General features: G+C 42.3%; 1 protein-coding gene and 1 long non-coding RNA gene across 3 annotated transcripts in view; one reads left to right on the top strand and one right to left on the bottom strand.

Moving 5' to 3' along the window:
• LOC140911392 (uncharacterized) overlaps positions 1–6,199 on the bottom strand; it is a 53,818-nt gene extending 47,619 nt beyond the window's left edge. The window contains exon 1 of the long non-coding RNA XR_012158933.1: positions 5,383–6,199. This is a non-coding gene — a long non-coding RNA (uncharacterized lncRNA). The remainder of the gene's footprint in view (positions 1–5,382) is intronic.
• MCCC2 (methylcrotonyl-CoA carboxylase subunit 2) overlaps positions 5,193–18,723 on the top strand; it is a 91,582-nt gene continuing 78,051 nt past the window's right edge. Inside the window, exons 1-4 of one of the 2 annotated variants that reach the window (XM_073344321.1) lie at positions 5,193–5,666; positions 7,000–7,092; positions 13,684–13,750; positions 17,922–18,006. In XM_073344321.1, coding sequence (XP_073200422.1) covers positions 5,535–5,666; positions 7,000–7,092; positions 13,684–13,750; positions 17,922–18,006 — 377 coding nt within the window. In that variant the 5' untranslated portion in view covers positions 5,193–5,534. The remainder of the gene's footprint in view (positions 5,667–6,999; positions 7,093–13,683; positions 13,751–17,921; positions 18,007–18,723) is intronic. The other variant, XM_073344319.1, reaches the window with a different exon arrangement.

The following is an 18,723-nucleotide window of genomic DNA, read 5'->3' as shown; positions in this document are numbered from 1 at the left end:
AATGGCCCTACATGCTTGCATGACTATGGGATTTTTCAACTCTACAATTGCTCAGTAGCAATCCAGCATTGCAAGTTTTCATAGTGTGATCACTACTTGCTTCTCAACTTTCAGTGCAGCTTGCAGTTTGGTGTCCATGCATTGGATTGCTGGGCAAGCTAGGCACACAGATCCAGCAATATAGATGCATCTGAAAGTTGTGTAGCCACTACTTGTCATCCCAAACCCACATTATGATGCAATCCCACCAATCAGTGCTCATTTCTTAGGTCCAGAAGCAGTGCTTCACTACCTGCAGCTGCTCCGTGACCAACACCAACAAACATGAATTGGTTTGTGCTATGTCCCATGGCAATCACTCCGCCAAGAAATCATCATGTTTCCCTGCACGTCTTCTTTTGGCTCTGCAAATACTGTAGGATCATGTGTCCTATGCTTGTAAAGCTCATGACAATCATTCAGAACTGTGCAGGCTCCATGCTTCTGTTAGAATTGGCAGAGTCTAGCATGGGATCATGGGAAATTGAAAATAGGCATGAAAATTAGGGACTACAGAAGATATTTTGGGATGGAGAACATTGCATTATGGGAAGTTGATCCCTTGCTCCCCGTCACCCCAGCTCGCCAGGTTGCCAGAAGTCTAGTCGGCTCCGTACAACTCCTGGCAGCAACCAGCATGTTCCTGCGGCCGCTAGGAGTAGGGGTGATCAGGGAAGCTCCAAGCACTGCCCCCACCCACAGCATGGGCAATGGGAGCTGCGGGGTGGCACCTGTGAGCATGGGCAGCACACACTGCGCAGAGCCCCCGGCCTCTCTACCTCCGGGCTGGACATAGCGGCCGCTCTGGGAGCAGCGCAGAGCCCCGGCAGGCAGGGAGCCTGCCTTAGCCCTGCTGCACCACTGACCAGGAGCTGCCTGAGGTAAGCGCTGCCTGGCTGGAGCCTGAACCCCCTGCCCCAGGTCAGAACCCCCTCCCAAACCCTAACTCCCTCCCAGATCCTGCATCTGCACCCCAACCCCCTGCCCTAGTTCTGAACCCCCTCCTGCACCCTAACTCCTTCTCAGACCCTGCACCCCCACCCCAACCCCAGGTCTGAACCCCCTCCTGCACCCTAACTCCCTCCCAGACCCTGCACCCCAACCCTCTGCCCCAACCCTGATCCTGCTCCCACATTCCAAACCCCTTGCCCCCAGCCTGGAGCCCCTTCCTGCACCCCAAATCCCTCAGCACCCACACCCCCAGCCAGAGCCCTCACCTCCTCCCAGGCCAGAGCCCCCTCCTGCACTGTGAACCCCTCATTTCTGGCCCCACCCGAGAGCCTAGGGGAACCCCCGAGCCTCCATGCCCCTCTGCGGGACTGTGTGTGGCCTGTGACTGATTTTTTTTTCTGGGGGTCAGTGGCCCCTAATAGAAAAAAGGGTCCCCACCCCGATTTAAAGCTTTCACAGCCCAAATCAATGTTTCTTTCCTTGTCTCTGGGATAATCTTTAGTCCCTGCTGCTCAGTTTTAAAGGCTTTCCCTTAACAAGATATCTGCCTTTACCTTATTATTTTAAGGCTCTGGTCACAGATACATAGGCATTCCGATGCCGAGTGTCACAGTGCCTAACTTCTGGGTGTCTAGGAAAATCACAGCAATTTACAAAACTTGAGTTTGGTGCCAAAGCTCCCTATAAATCAGTGGTTTTCCAACTTTTTGTACTGGTGACCTCTTTCACATAGCAAGCTTCTGAGTACGACCCCCCCTTATAAGTTAAAAACACTTTTTAATATATTTTACACCATTATAAATGCTGGATTCAAAGCGGGGTTTGGGATGGAGGCTGAGAGCTCATGACCCTCCCCCCCCCCCCCCCCCCCGTAATAACCTTGTGACCCCTGAGAGGTCCCAACCCCCAGTTTGAGATCCCCTGCTATAAATGAATGGGGAGAGACAAGTGTCTTAAACCCTAATTCACAAAAGCCACCAGTTAGGTGTGGAAGATGCCTAAACTAGCAAAGGTGAGAGGTCGATGAGAGGGGTCTGTTCAAAACCTTGTGGTCTTAGCTTCATGTTCTAAGTCTTGCTTCCAATCTGCTGCTGCCTGCAGTGGTAGGTGAGGGGAGTTTAGGCAAGGCTCTCGTCTAACCCCACAAATGGGCAGATTTAAATAGTTCTTTAGTAACTGGCAGGCCCTGGATTTAGGCTGAGTTTGAGGTTCTAGCACACACAGTGTTTTCAGGAATTGAAATGGGGGGGGGGCGGGTGTCAGGGCCGATGAGGGGTGAGAGCGTGAGGGCGAAGGTGGGCTCTATGGCACCATAGTAAAAACTGAAAAATGTTTCATGACCATTTTATTAGATTTTAAAATCATCACCCCAATTAAAGTTGGCTACTCAAGCCTTCTATGAAGCACTACATCTACATCCTTCTTGGTTTCTTGTTATAATTTTGCACAACTCTGTTAATGAACTTCTTGAATGCAATGCATTCATCTTTGGTGGCTTCTCATACATCCAGTACTTCCATTCCTTCAATTGATATGCTCGTTAGTTCATTCACATGATCAGGCAGAAAGCGACTTCTTTCAACATACAAAATTCTATTCAATGATGAAAAAGAATGCTCAACTGTGGCTGTTGTGACTGGGAGCAGCAAGAGATGAATTCCTACTTCTTTCAGCCCAGGAAACATAGCATAAAGATTGGGTTGAGCTACTAGTGATGATAAAAAAGAAGCTGAAGTCAAATCTTCTTTAATTCATTGTATGATATTCCACTCTGTGTTCAAATTCTCTATTCTGTCCTGAGCACATGGCAGCTCCCCTGCTGGTAGTACCTCACTCCACTCAACTGTCGGTGTTTTATAAGACAGGGATCTGTAAAAGCTACGTAGAGGTTGAGTAGAATCTAGAAGTCGCTATTGTAGATTTTTAAGAATCAAGTCTGTGTACTTTTTCAGTTGTCTTAACAAACACTTCTTGTCCTCTTAAATTAAGAATTCAATATAAATGCCTCCATTAGTCAACTTCTGGACTGAAGTCTTTGCTTCTTCCAGTACTTTTTCAATGGATAACTCTCTGATTGATCCAAATGTAGCTTCTGTTGCTGGACAAAGATCTACTACTGTTGTAGCAGATGCCTGGATGGCATTGTTTAATGACCCAAATGGTTTCAACAGTAGACTTACAAGAGAGAGAATGGCAATAGTCTTCTCTGAACATAGTAGCAAAAGTAATCCACCAGCTTCACTACTTAGATCCATCCCATCTTAGTAGATACTTTCCAAAGCCAGTAACAATGGCTGGAGTAATTTTAAGACAGCCAAGGATCACTCATGAGAAAGCCAGAGGGTTTTCCCAGGTTGGACTAATTTGAACTTCAGTCCCAGTGTATCCTCTATGTTTTCCAAGATATTCAGTCTTTCTGGACTCTTGCTGAAAAAAATATAATGAAGACAAATTTATAGCTTTTCAAAAGTCTTTTGAAGAGCCTGCAGCTCGTACTAGCGCTAGTTGGAGTAGATGACCTCTACAGTGCGTATAGGAGAGACAAGGGTTACACTTTTCTCTGAGCAAAGCTTGTGCTCCACAATGTCTTCCAGAGAAGTTTGCAGCTCCATCAGATGCACAAGCAGCCATCTATTTGGGGTCCAGTTGACGACAAGCATTTAACTCTAAGATGTGGGTTGTCACAGATGCAGCCAATCTGTCTTCTATAACTTGAACATCTAGAAATGCATCTACTGGCTTACCACTGACATCAAGATAACGTACACAATGACTTAATACTTGATGAACATTTGCACTGGTACATTCATCAGCCATATATGCACATTTTTTGAATGTGGTGAGAGGGTTCTTCACTTTTTCAACTGTTGAGTCTTTCACTGTTGCACCACGTGCGTCTAGCCAGTCGAGTTTCTTGCAGAAAGACAGTGAGCATTTGCTGGTCTTGTTTGGAAACCAGTGTTCAACTTCAGGATGAACAAGTGACAATGCACTTAACATGGGCCTCCAGTTTGTAGTGTGTGGTATCTCTTGCTTAAATAGAAAGTACAATGCCACAGCCATGTTTGTTTGCATGAACTGTGTTGTGTCTCCAGCATTCTTAACAGTCTCATTAACACTCACTGGTGGTGTCCTTGGTCAGTGGAGACTCTGAGTTCAGAGGTGCTTTCATATGAGTTCACCTCCCAGGTGGGGGGCAAGAAGGCACCTTGCACCTTCCTCCAGCTGCTCACTGTTCACTTTGGCCACGGTTGTTCATGGTGCCAGAGTTCACTCCATCGCTCTGTTGCCAATGGCCCTGTGCCATCACCTTCTGCTGCCACTATGGCATCTGCAAGTTGGTCTCTTGAGATTCCACCCAGCTCTCAGTGATTTCTGCTGAGCTCTCAGTGAGGAAACCTTGCTCCTAGTGCAGACTGGGCTGTCTCTTCCACAGAAACACTGTCCCACAGCCCGTCTAAGCACTTAGACCTGATTATCAGTGATTTCACCTGTAGTGGTCACTTAACAGAATCAAAGACTATCCATGGAGCCTAATCAGCTCTGTCTTTAAACAGGAGAGTGGGGCAGGTCAAATAGTACTTGTGACTCAGGCAGATTATTAAGCAAAACACCTGTTTCCCCCCCTCCCATACCCTCATTCAGCAGAGGCTAAGTACAGTTCTACCACCCTTTACTCATACAATAAGAACAACATTTCTTTATGCCCCCCGCATTCAAGTGATTTGTAACCCAACCCCAGCCAATCTATCAGTTGGGCAACATAGCTCTGTTTGCTGGATACTTATGTAGATTAGGTGTGAATGTAAATACAATCTGGTTCTGAAGCCTTTCCCTCCAGCTCCCAGCTCATCACCAGCTGTCAGGGAGAGCTCATTTAGACTTTGCTTACAAATCATAATTTGAAATTATTAGGTTGGCTCACATCACTGAAATGAATGCACTGACATGGTCATAAAAATGACAGCTGTACAAGGAAGCTAGTCTATGTTCATACTTTTCAGATCTATTATACTTTTTCAGACACACGCATTTTATCATACACTGTATATGCTTTTAAAGTGTGTATTAATGTTTCAATTTCAATTCACATTTGCAAACAATCACTGAACTGGCAACACTGCCTGTAACTAGTTCACAAAACCGCGGGTGGGGTGCTGGGGAAATTCTGGGGGAGGGGTAAACACCTCCATGGGGGGGGGGGTGTAGGGAAGTCCCTGCCACGGGGCGCTGCGGAGCTGCAGCTCAGTGGGCGCAGTTCTGGGCAGACGGGGCCCGGCAGGCGTGTGAGGGGCCGGCAGCCCCGGGGCCCCTGTCTCCCACACGCCTGCGGGGCGCGGCCGGGCCCTGGGCGACCGCCCTACCCCGAGCGATGCCGCAGGCGGCTCAGACCTCAGCAGCAGCAGCAGCAGCAGCAACCTCCGGAGGCCGCAGCTCGGCCCCGCGCTTTCCATTGGCTGCTGCGGGGGGGAGTGGCGGGGCAGCCGGCTGCAGGCCGGGGAAGCTGCCGCTTCCGCCCCCGTGCCCGGAGCTTCCGCGCCGCGATGCTGTCGGGCCTGAAGTGGCGGCTGGGGCTGCGGCTCTGCCGCCCGGCCGCGACTCTGGCCCGCGCGTACCACGGGGACAGGGTGGCCGCGGTGGGCTCGCAGCCTGACGCCGGCTCCCCGCTCTACCAGGTAGGCCGGGCCGGGGCAGCCTCGCCACCAGGCCGGGCTCTGGGGCTTGTCTGGGCCCCGCGCCTGCTCCCATCGAAAACTGCGAAGACTGTCTGGCCCCTGCTACTCGGCTGCGCCCCGGGCTAGCGCTCCCCCTGCGAGGCCGCACACATGGTGTCAGCCCTCGCCCTACGCCGCCTCAGGGAGACGCCGAGAAAGGGGAAACGTGGGGGGAGGAACGTCTCCCTGCCCTCTCCCCGCAAACCTACATCTCCGGTTATTCTTTATATAATGGGGGGTAGCGCCCGCTAGGTGCCAGGAGCGCCTCAGGCTTTCAGGAGCAGGTGGCCACAGCTCCAAGCAGCTTCCAATCTAAGGTCGCACATGAAACGTCCTTTTTTCCATAGCTCCCACTCTTCTGCAAAGGGATCTCTTCGGACAAATGGCCAGATTACGATCCCTCGGTATAGCTTGAGTAAATGAGCTTTGTTCAGGAGATCCTACAGTAATACCTCTGATAGATCGCTTCGCTCATGAAACAGAGAGGGAGAGCTAGTGTGCCTTAGAAGGCGTTGACTGATGTATTCAAAGCTGGAAGCAATGCTTCGCTTGGAAATTAAATGTGAATTGAGGGAGTGAGCAATGTTTTTACTAAGTCAGTTAGTATCTGCAGTAAACAAGGAGGAAATACGTAAAAATATCCTTATTTTGGAAAGGATCGGAAGTTTGGGTTGATGCAAATTGGCTAATCTGTGCATCATTTTAAAAGGGCATTGTTAACTTCATCACACTGCAAACAAAACTGTGTACTAGTAAACTTAGATTACTTAAAACTGTACATGTTAGGATTCAATTTACTTTTTACCAGTTAAACTGTTTGTGTACATGCATTTTCCCCCAGCTTGAACACTGAAAATCAATCACTTGCACTTTTTGATTCATAGTGCTGTAGTATGTGGGTTGCAAACCTTGCAGGGGAATATGCATTTATTTTAAAATCTTTCCGTTGGGATAAAAAAAATCCCCAAACAACAAAACAAAAAACTGAACCAGCCAACCAAACAAAAATATGTTATAGAAAGATTTCCATTAATCTTAGGTTTTGTTTTGCAAAATGTAAATTTGGGGACAAAACAGCTGACAGTGACACTTTAGTAAGTGTATATATGATAAACCAAACGAGTCAGAAATATTGTAAGTGTTCAATAGTTACTTTTTACTTTAGGCAACTAAATTGGCATTAGCCATCTGCGTGTGCCCTCAGAATTCAAAGTAAAAATGAGACCTGACTCAGTATTTTTTTTTTTTAAACAAACTTTTCACTATTTTTTCAAATGTTCATGTATTTTGGCAGCAGTTTCCTATGGGATGTCAAGACAGGCCAGGTACATCCAGCTATACTGGACAAGCACATTTACTTGGATACATCTGTTACGTCATTCATGCAGTAAGGTGGCAAACAGTGTTTACATTTTTGTAGAAGTAATTACTTATAGAGCACTGTAAGTGTATGTGATGTTTTACAAACACAGAAAAGCCAAGGTCCCTGCTATAAGGCACTTACAGTCTGAAACAAAGGTATTACATGGGATAACACTGCAAACACAAGAAGGCGTAAGGTGAATGATGAAAGTCACACTTCCCTTAGCTAATATTTGTCTTTATGGCTGTAAATTCAGCAAGACAGTTTACATTTAGAAGGCCAACCTATTTTACAAACCAGAGGGGCAATTTTAAAAAGAGAAAAGGAAAGTTTAAATTCTGGAAAAAGACCCAGAGGACCAGATCCTGTAGCCATTTTGCAAGTATGGCTTCTAATAGAGGTCTCAACCTTGCAATAATTGCGGGATTAGTTTGTAATTTCTGCCACCTCAGATTTGCATTGTGGTATCAAGAAGTTGTTATATTAACAACAGATGTGTATAGTAGTCATAAAGTAAAGACCGTTTTCTTCTAGAGAAGAATGCATGGCATCTTGCATGTCCTTTTAGCATTATATAACAAAAGTTCAGAAATATATGATAGAAGTAATAATGTATACTGCTAAAAGCAACCTTTTATTTTTTAAATTTTTATTATTTTGCTCAAAGCGTAAGATAAGATCTAAAAGTATTATTGTTGCTGCTTTGTAGAGTAGAATGATTTACTGTTCTAGTTAGAGAACTAGGATTAAAAATGGAGATATTCAAGTCTCAAATTCACTCAGTAGTTCCATTTTATGATATATTAATTCGTGGCCTGAAAAACCCTTCTACCACTGACAAATGGGAGGCATGGGAGGGGTCGCTAAATGATCTGCTCCTGCAAAGACTTAAGCATGCCTGTGTCTTTATGTATAAGAGTAGTCCCACTGAATTCAATAATTCATATGCATACAATTATTTACATGCTTAAGCCTTTGCAAGTTCATGGCCTAAATTGTCAGTTTATGCAGCTTTTAAAGGGATGTGGTCAACTCAATATCTAGTCAATTTAAAAAATGAGTTTAGTTTCAGCTAGTGTATCTGTTTCCAAGTCCCTCTGCCAATATTTGTGGTTTTTCAATCACTTTTTTTTTAAAGGGGGGTTTTCTTTCCTGATACTGTGTGAAAGAGAGACATGTGGGGCAACTGACTGAATAAGAGAGAAAGCATCCTGGCAAATGACCCACATAAGAAAACAAAGAATAAAGAAAATATTTTTTCTTAATCACAGTTACAGAGATTTGGGGTGTTGTAACTATCGTAGGCTTAAAAATGAAACAGACGTGTGATGGTTATTTTATAACATTTTAAAAATTTGGGGAAGTTTCAGAATACTGGAAGAAAGCTAATGTGCCAATATCTAAAAAAAGGTAAATGGGATGATGAACTGGATAATTGTAGGGCTGTCTGTCTGACTTGATCCCGGACGAGATAATAGTGGCTGCTGTGGGACTTGGTTAATAAAGAATTAAAGGAGGGTAATATAATTAATGCCAGTCAACACAATGCCAGTCTATTTATGAAAAATAGATCCTGTCAAACTAACTTGATTTTTATTTTTTTTAATGAGATTACAAGTTTGGGCATTTGACTCGTTACTTTGTGATATTTTGATTAAAAAATTAGAACAATATAAAATTCACATAGCACCTGTAACATGGATTAAAAGCTGGCTAACTGATAGGGCTCAAAATTGTAAATGGAGAATTATCCTCCTCCTTGAATGGCTGTGTTTCTAGTGGGATCCTGCAGGGTTTGGTTCTTGGCTTTATGCTATTTAACATTTTTAGTGATGAGCTGGAAGAAAACATAAAGTCATCACTAATAAAGATTGCAGATGATGCACAAATTGGGGGAGTGATAAATAATAAAGAGGACAGGTCACTGATTCAGAGTGATCCAGATTGCTTGGTAAACTGGGTGCAAGAAAACAATATGTGTTTTAATATGACTAAATGTATACATCTGGGAACAAAAAAGGTAGGCTGTACTTACAGGCTGGACAACTCTCATATGAGAAGCAGTGGCTTTGAAAAAGATTTGAGGGTCATAGTGGATAATCAGTTGGACATGAGCTCCCAGTGTGCTGTAGCCAAAAGGGGCAATGCAATTCTTGGATGCATAAATAGGAATCCCAAGTAGAAATAGAGAGATTATTTCACCTCTGTATTTGGCCTTGGTGTGACTGCCACTGAAATATGGTGTCCAGTCCTGGTGTCCACAATTCAAGAAGGATGTTGATAAATTAGAGAGGGTTCAGAGGAGATCCACAAGAAACTATTAAAGGATTAGGAAGCATGCTTTATAGTAATAGACTCAAGGAGATAAATGTATATAGTTTAACAGAGGAAAAAAAGTTAAAGGGCGTCTTGATTATTGTCTATACGTACCTACATGGGGAACAGTCTAGCAGAGAAAGTTATAACACTATCCATGGCTGGAAGTTGAAACTAGACAAATGCAGACTGGAAATAAAGTGTAAATTTTTTAACAGTCAGAGTAAATAACCCTTGAAGCAATTTACCAAGAATCGTGCTGGATTCTCTGTCACTTACATCAAGATTAGGTGTTTTTCTAAAATAGCGGATCTCAAACTGTGGGTCAGGACCCCAAAGTGGGTCATTACTCTGTTTTAATGGGGTCTCCAGGGCTGCCGCTAGACTTGCTGGGACCCGGGGCCAAAGCCCCAGTCCCACTACCTGTGGCCAAACCCCAAGCCCACTGCTGAAGGCCAAAACCTGAGGGCTTCAGCCTTGGGCGGCGGGGCTCAAGTTACAGGCTCCCCCCCACCTGCAGCAGTGGGACTCGGGCTTTGGCCCCCAGCTCAGGGCAGCGGGACTTGGGTGGGCTCAGGCTTCGGTTCCCCCTCCTGGGGTCGTGAAGTAATTTTTGTTGTCAGACGGGGGTTGCGATGCAGTCAAGTTTGAGAACCCCTGTTCTAAAAGATATGCTTTAGGAATTATTTTGGTGAAGTTCTACGTCAGGGGTGGCCAACCTGAGCCTGAGAACGAGCCAGAATTTACCAATATATGTTGCCAAAGAGCCACAGTAATACGTCAGCAGCTCCCCATCAACCCCCCCAGTGCCTCCCGCCCACCAGCAGCCATGTGGATCAGCACCTCCCGCAGTCAGCTGTTTCGCATGCACAGGAGGCTCTGGGAGGGAGAGGAGAGAAGTAAGGGCATGGCAGGCTCGGGGAAAGGGGCAGGGGCCTTGGGGGAAGGGATGGAGTGGGGGCAGGGCCTGGGGTTGAGCAGTGAGCACCACCTGGCACATTAGAAAGTTAGCATCTGTAGCTCCAGCCCTGGAGTCAGTGCTTATGCAAGAAGCCGCATATTAACCTCTGAAGAGCCGCATGTGGCTCCGGAGCCACAGGTTGGCCACCCCTGTTCTATGTGCTGTGTTATAGTGGAGGTCAGACTAGGTGATCACAGTCGTCCTTTCTGGCCTTAGACTCTCTGATAAAAGAAAAAGCTAATCAATAAGTCTACAAAGAGAATCTTTTGGATGTGAACTGAATGCAGTTTTGTCTCCCTTAGTCTGCTGAGAGCTTTTGCACAACTGCTGCGGCAGAGCAGTGAAATTAACAAGACTGGTCAGTTTTTTGCTTGCTATTGGGAATCCTGTGACACCAGTAAAACTAGCAATAATCAATTGCAATGTGTACTTACTATTTAGGAAAGTGGTGAACAGTGGAAGTAGGTACTGGAGCTATTTGCAAGGTGAGGGGATTAAAATAAAAATAAAGAAAAAGGCTGAAAGAGGAATGAAGCATAATAGACCACTTCCTCCCCCTCCCCCACCAGGAGCCTGGAAAGTGCAGGGAGGGGTGTAGGGTTGTGGAGATTCCCCATACTCAAAGCAGCCAGTAGGCTATAGAGTGGTAGTACGTGAAAGAGAGAATCTCTCTTCCAGCAGCTGAGGGTAGAGGCTTCAGTCTTATCAGTTGCTTATTAGCCAAAGGGTGATAAATAAAGATGGCACATATAAGCAGTGTCCCAGGAAAGCACCTTGCTAAGAATATGAACCCTTTTTCAGGAGCTGGTATGGGGGGGTTGAGAGCTGGATTTTTTAAATCAAAGTGTGTCCTTGGATCTTGCTGATGGGTCTCCACCCACACATCTTTTATATCAGCTCTGACTACTAGGTGACTGGCAAAATTTTAAAGCCCTTTATTAAGACCATATGTTTTCACTTTTCAGTAAAGATATTTTAAAATGCATTTCTCAGCTTCCAGTAATAACTTCAGAATGCATGTGATGATCTTTTGCGACAGACTATGACTTAGTATGAAATTAAAATAACTCAAATGAAAATTGTCTTAGTGTTTGTTTGTTTGTTTTCTGCATGTGCGCACTTCATCTCTTTCTTTTCCTCTTCCGCTCCACCACCATTGTGCCCTTTCTGTGACTAAAGGAGTGAGTCAGGGTATTGTGTTGACCTGAGAAAGCCTTATTGTTGTGAGACTCATTAGATATCTGGGGGACAACTTTGATTAACAATTCTACATTTTCAGAATTAAACAGAGTGGTTCTATTGATATTAAAGCAGAGTTCTATATTTTCTAACTGGATAACAATAAGATAACTCAATATGAATGAGTGCACAATAGCTATTGTCTTCTTTCTTTGTCTACTATACCCTGTATATGTGTGTATATGTAAGCTATCTATATTTAAAAAGAGCAACTCTCATTAGAGTCTTTAAAAAGCCATATTGGAATATGGTGGGATAGTATCTTTAATTACTGAGGTATGCTGCAATAGTAATTTTGTGCAGTGACCCTGGCAAACAGGGCAGTAATTATGAGCTCATTAATGGATTACTCACATCCAAAAACATTAGAGCCCGTTTTATTAAAAGAAGGGATGTTGCTGAGGACACCAGGATATTTCTATTCTTTCTTTGATAAGCATCTTGGTGTCTTTAGCCTATACTAGGGTTGTCGATTAATCGCAGTTAAGTCAAAAAAATTAATCACAATTAAAAAAATTAATCACAGTTTTATGCCCCTTCGTGCTTCAGCCACCATTTCAGAGGACATGCTTCCATGCTGATGACGCTCATTAAAAAATAATGCGTTAATTAAATTTGTGACTGAACTCCTTGGGGGAGAATTGTATGTCTCTTGTTTTGTTTTACCTGCATTCTGCCATATATTTCACATTATAGCAGTCTGGGATGATTACCCAGCACATGTTGTTTATTTTAAGAACACTTTCACTGCAGATTTGACAAAACGCAAAGAAGGTACCAATGTGAGATTTCTAAAGATAGCTACAGCATTTGACCCAAGGTTTACGAATCTGAAGTGCTTTCCAAAATCTGAGAGGGACAAGGTTTGGAGTATGCTTTCAGAAGTCTTACAATAGCAACACTCCGATGCAGAAACTACAGAACCCGAACTACCAGAAAGAAAATCAACCTTCTGCTGGTGGCATCTGACTCAGATAATGAAAATGAACATGCGTTGGTGTGCACTGCTTTGGATAATTTTCGAGTATGGATGCATGTTGCCTGGAATAGTGGTTGAAGCATGAAGGGACATATGAATCTTTAGCGCATCTGGCACATAAATATCTTGCGACACGGCTACAACAGTGCCATGAGAATACCTGTTCTCGCTTTCAGGTGACATTGTAAACATGAAGTGGGCAGTATTATCTCCTGCAAATGTAAATAAACTTATTTGTCTGAGCGATTGGCTGAACAAGAAGTAGGACTGAGTGGACTTGCAGGCTCTAAAATTTTACATTGTTTTATTTTTGAATGCATTTTTTTTGTACATAATTCTAGATTTATAAGTTCAACTTTCATGACAAAAAGATTGCACTACAGTACTTGTATTAGGTGAATTGGAAAAATACCATTTCTTTTTTGTTTTTTACAGTGCAAATACTTGTAGTCAAAAATAAATATAAAGTGAGCACTGTGCACTTTGTATTCTATGTTGCAGTTGGAATCAATATATTTGAAAATGTAAAAAACATCCAAAATATTTAAATAAATGACAGATTGTTTAACAGTGCGATTAATCATGATTAATTTTTTTAATTGCTTGGCAGCCCTAGCTTATACCTAAGTAGTCAGCTGGAATAAGTATAGAGAATCTGAGTTTTAACTTCTCCTCAGGCTGGGACTTGAACCAATGAACTTTTGGCACAAAGTAGGAGTACTAGCATTTGAACTGAGTCCTTCTGATGTATGTTATTATGATTAGTTAAAAACAAAACTTAAAACTTAAGGGAAAAAACCCGAGCACGCTTCCCCCGCCATAGCCTCCTTTTATGGATAAGCTGATTTCTGATGGACTGAAACATAAAACAAGTCTTCTGAGAATCTAACTCCACTAGAGCTCTTGTGAGGCTTGTTTGAAAGCACTTTGAGATGCTTGGATAAAAGATAAGTGAAAATTTTGTTATTAGTGTGAAGAAAATATAAACTTTTTTGAAGAGGAACAAACAATGTGATATCACCAGTATCTAACACATTTTCCTGTGACATGATTCTCTATTAAAATATAGTGCTATTAATGTTGGTTAAAGTTTAAACGCTCTCCTTTTCCCCCCATCTAGGAAAACTATGAACGAATGAAAGCATTAGTAACTGAACTCCAAGAGCTAGCAGAAAAAATCAGATTAGGTAAGTTCTGTGTATGTGATTTTAGAACATTATTTAAAGTAGCCCTGGATTTATTTTTTACAGAGTTTATCTTAACTGATCTTATTTTTTAATAACTGGACACATTTATGAGTGTGTTGTGTGATAGGGTTTCTCGTGTCAGTAGGGGGCAGAGCTCATTTATGTTCCTAAAGCTCATGCTTCAGGGCTTCACCCAGCCACCTGCAAAGGTCAGGAAAGAATGCCCTCTCCTCCCCCTCCCGCCCTGCCCAAGAAAAAAATTTTCTGCAAGAGTTTTTGGTCTCTTCTTCTGAAGCATCAGAGATGGCCATGGTAGGAGATGGGATACTGAACAGGGTGTGCCAGTGATCTGAGGTGGCATTCTCTCTCTCTCAGCTGGCTGATTCTTTCTCACATGCTCAGGGCCTAACTGATCATCATATGTGGCGTCAGGAAGGAATTTTTCCCCAGTTTGACAGAGACCTGTGTTTTCATCTTTCTCTCTTGCATGATTTCTCTTGTATGATAATCAAGGTGGGCCATTTCCAGCACAAATCCAGGTTTTCTCACTCCCCCACCCCCTTTTTTTTTCCAAAAAACACACACACACAAACTCACTCTCCTGCTGGTAATAGCTTATCCAAAGTGACCACTCTCCCTACAATGTGCATGATAATCAAGGTGGGCCATTTCCAGCACAAATCCAGTGGGGGGGTGAGAAAACCTGGATTTGTGCTGGAAATGGCCCACCTTGATTATCATACACATTGTAAAGAGAGTAAAAAGAAAAGGAGTACTTGTGGCACCTTAGAGACTAACCAATTTATTAGAGCATAAGCTTTCGTGAGCTACAGCTCACTTCCTCAGATGCATATCGTGGAAACTGCAGCAGGCTTTATATATACACAGAGAATATGAAACAATACCTCCTCCCACCCCACTGTCCTGCTGGTAATAGCTTATCTAAAGTGATCATCAGGTGGGCCATTTCCAGCACAAATCCAGGTTTTCTCACCCTCCACCCCCCCACACAAATTCACTCTCCTGCTGGTGATAGCCCATCCAAAGTGACAACTCTTTACACAATGTGCATGACAATCAAGTTGGGCTATTTCCTGCACAAATCCAGGTTTTCTCACATCCCCCCCACCCCCATACACACACAAACTCACTCTCCTGCTGGTAATAGCTCATCCAAACTGACCACTCTTCAAGTTTAAATCCAAGTTAAACCAGAACATCTGGGGGGGGGGGTAGGGAAAAACAAGAGGAAACAGGCTACCTTGCATAATGACTTAGCCACTCCCAGTCTCTATTTAAGCCTAAATTAATAGTTTCCAATTTGCAAATGAATTCCAATTCAGCAGTTTCTCGCTGGAGTCTGGATTTGAAGTTTTTTTGTTTTAAGATAGCGACCTTCATGTCTGTGATTGCGTGACCAGAGAGATTGAAGTGAGCTGTAGCTCATGAAAGCTTATGCTCTAATAAATTGGTTAGTCTCTAAGGTGCCACAAGTACTCCTTTTCTTTTTGCGAATACAGACTAACACGGCTGTTACTCTGAAAATTGTAAAGAGAGTGGTCACTTTGGATGGGCTATTACCAGCAGGAGAGTGAGTTTATGTGGGGGTGGGGGCGGAGGGTGAGAAAACCTGGATTTGTGTTGGAAATGGCCCAACTTGATTATCATAGATATTGTAAGGAGAGTGATCACTTTAGATAAGCTATTACCAGCAGGAGAGTGGGGTGGGAGGAGGTATTGTTTCATGGTCTCTGTGTATATAATGTCTTCTGCAGTTTCCACAGTATGCATCCGATGAAGTGAGCTGTAGCTCACGAAAGCTTATGCTCAAATAAATTGGTTAGTCTCTAAGGTGCCACAAGTACTCCTTTTCTTCTTCCATTAGTTGAAAACTTTGAAGGGATAACATCAGGTCTAATTTGGTTCAATAAGGTTTTGCCATAATAATAATAAACCTTAACAAAAATCTGACACCAATAACATGTTTCCATGACATTTTAAAAAAATTGCAGTGAAGTTTTTAAATTAATGTACCCTATGCTTGCCATTCAAATAGCACAGCTGTGTGCTGGTGCATAAGGACCTGAAAGTAACTAGAAACAGACTCTAAAGGAAAGTGAAGCTGACTTAAAGAAACTGTATCTTGCATCTGTATCTGTATCTTTCATTGTCTAAGCTGAGAGAAAGGCAAAAAGTAAGCAAACTGAATAAGTAGTAGAAAGTTGATTATTAAAATGAAATAATTTTAAATTCCTAACATCTTAGGAACAGCTAAGTATGTTGTTTTAATGAATTTAATGACAGTATTCGTTTAAACAAATAGGATTGTTAATAAGAGACTTTTACTGATACGTTTTTCACTTCAGCTGTTTTCCCTTCTTCATTCCAGTCTGTTGCTATGCTTTTTGCCTTTATAACCAGTCAGCTGGGCAAATACACTTCTTTTCAAGTTGTCAATTAGTGTATCAGGTCTGGTTTACACCTAAAAATTAGATTGTCCTCTCTACGTTGCTCAGGGCTTTGAAAAATTTTGTGCCCTGTGAGATATTGTTATGTTGACCTAAAACCTGGTGTAGAAGCAGCTAGGTCCATGAAAGAATTTTTCTGTTGATTTAACTACTGCCTCACGGAGACGAGGGTTAACTACATAGATGGAAAAAACCCTTCTGTCAGTGTAAGAAGCAACTATAGTACAGCACTACAGCCATAGCTGTGCTGCTGTAGTGTAGATATACGCTCAGTTTACAGAGATGACCTTTGAGGAACTTAGCTATGCCTTGTATTATAGGAAAACTACAAACACAGGGATTAATCTTCAATGATAGTAAAATCCAAATTGACTAATTCCAACTAAGTGAAGAATATAAAATTTAAAATCAGGGCTGCACAACTAACTGTGGTGGACCTCCAACTGCACAACTAACAGGGCTGGATCTCCAACTTCAACTCTGACCCTTTGTTTGTCTGCATTATGAGAGTTTATTTGTTAAATTGCTATTTCTCAAATTTTACAATACAGTTTCTTCCACACCTTTGGAAGGGAACAGAATTAAGGTTGCATGTTTAATTTTATCGTTATTACTTGCTTGCAGGATTGGGCTCCAGATTTTCTTCTGGGAAGTGCTGAATATCATTGTCTCCCATTAATTTCAGTGGATGTGAAGGGTGATCAGTGACTCCCAGTGGTGCTCAGGACTAATAGGATAGGGCTGTTTGTTTCTGTGACTCTTCCTATGTTTTTCCATCAGATGGGGATAGGAGAAAAGCAAAGTATTGCAGTCACTCTACTTTATCCTGCTCACTTAAATTCCTCCTGAGCATTAGTTTACCCTTCAGTCTGTGGAATTCACTGAAGTTGTGAAGTCTATAGTGTAATGAAAAGGCATAAAAGCATACAAAAATGATTAGGTGTCTGTCTGGCATAAATCTAAAGGGTAAGTATCTCTCTTTCACCCTATCAATAGGAATGGCTCTCACTGAATTAGCCTTCACTGACATCTGTGGGGTTAGTTTCTGAGGAAATATAAAATGATACATGCCACTGCTACTAAGAGGGTGAGAGATGTCAGCTGGCAACAAGTGTTGGAATGGTGTTAAACGCCAAGAAATGAGAGGTATAATTTAGGGTGGTCCAAAGTTAGATAATGAAGGAATGGATGAAGAGGAGCAAAAGGAAATGGTGTACACCCCGACTGTGAGGTCTTCTACACTCTAGAGTAATCTCCCGAGAAATCTCCCATCAGTTGAGCAATTTAAAACTGAGCTTAGCAAAGCAATTTAGAATGTGCTGTAGGGAAATTAACACAACCCATGTCTCCTTCCTATGATCCCTGAAAAGTAAGTTTTTGAGTGCTCTGTTAGTTCATTGTCAAAATGAAAACTCCAGATGACAGCAGCAGATGAGCTGTATTAGCTGAGAGTTTATTTGTTTTCAAACTTTGTTAGTAAAGAATGTAGAAAAAGTAACTTAGAACATATGACAGACAGAATTATCTGCATCATCATCTTAAATCAGTCATCTAAAATGTCAGCTCTATTAAATATATTGTCTCCTTAAGGTCTGTATTTTTGTAATTGAGAATTCAGATCTGTTTTCATTCTATGTTAAGTGTTAATAGTGATTTATTCATATATGTGTACAGTAGATCTAATGAATGACCTCGTATCACAGGGGGTGGAGAAAAGGCACGGAAGCTTCATACATCAAGAGGAAAGCTGTTACCCAGAGAGAGAATTGACAGACTCATAGATCCAGGGTGGGTAATTTATTTTTGGCTATAAAGCATCATATACTCTTTTGTGTTGTGTAAACTAACAGAACTGTCTCTTTTATTGAAGTTCCTAAACTACTGGCAAGCAGGGTGGATTTGATTTAAATCACTAGTCAGGAAGACTAGATTTAATCATGGATTTCTACATAAAAGTGCATTCTTGTTGGTTGTTATAACCTCCATATATATTCTTCACAACTCAGGTTTCATTTTTAGAAGGTACACACCATAAATTTTTAAAGTGATTTATTTTGAAAACTTTCCAGATTAGTTTTACAGCTATATCAGAAAATGAATGATTGTTTGGTTATTTCAGTTACCAAAGGTAATTGAAGCAGATATTTATGAAGTCATTGGGAGGTGAACTATCTCCAATTCAACAGGTTAATCATTAATATTTGGAGGATTTTCTTGGCATGCTGTATTAGGAGGAGAACATCACGAGACAGACATTTAAATTGTTTTATTTAACTAAAACAACATTATGTATTCTGGATTTTTTTCTTCAACAGCAAACGTATAATATTTTAACAAAACAAACATGAATTTTTGAAGTTAATTAAACATTCAGGTTTTTTAAAATCAGGTTTATTTTTGTTAAAATTGTTTTTAACTAAAATAGTTAAATGAAATATTTAAAAAAACCCAACAAAAATTAAATAGACTATGTCAGCCTGGTCAACATGAGAAACTTAAAATATT

This window comes from Lepidochelys kempii, chromosome 5, assembly GCF_965140265.1.
Source record: "Lepidochelys kempii isolate rLepKem1 chromosome 5, rLepKem1.hap2, whole genome shotgun sequence".
Classification (NCBI taxonomy): Eukaryota; Metazoa; Chordata; order Testudines; family Cheloniidae; genus Lepidochelys; species Lepidochelys kempii.
The sequence above is the reverse complement of the archived record's forward strand: the minus strand, read 5'-3'. Positions and strand labels throughout refer to the sequence as shown.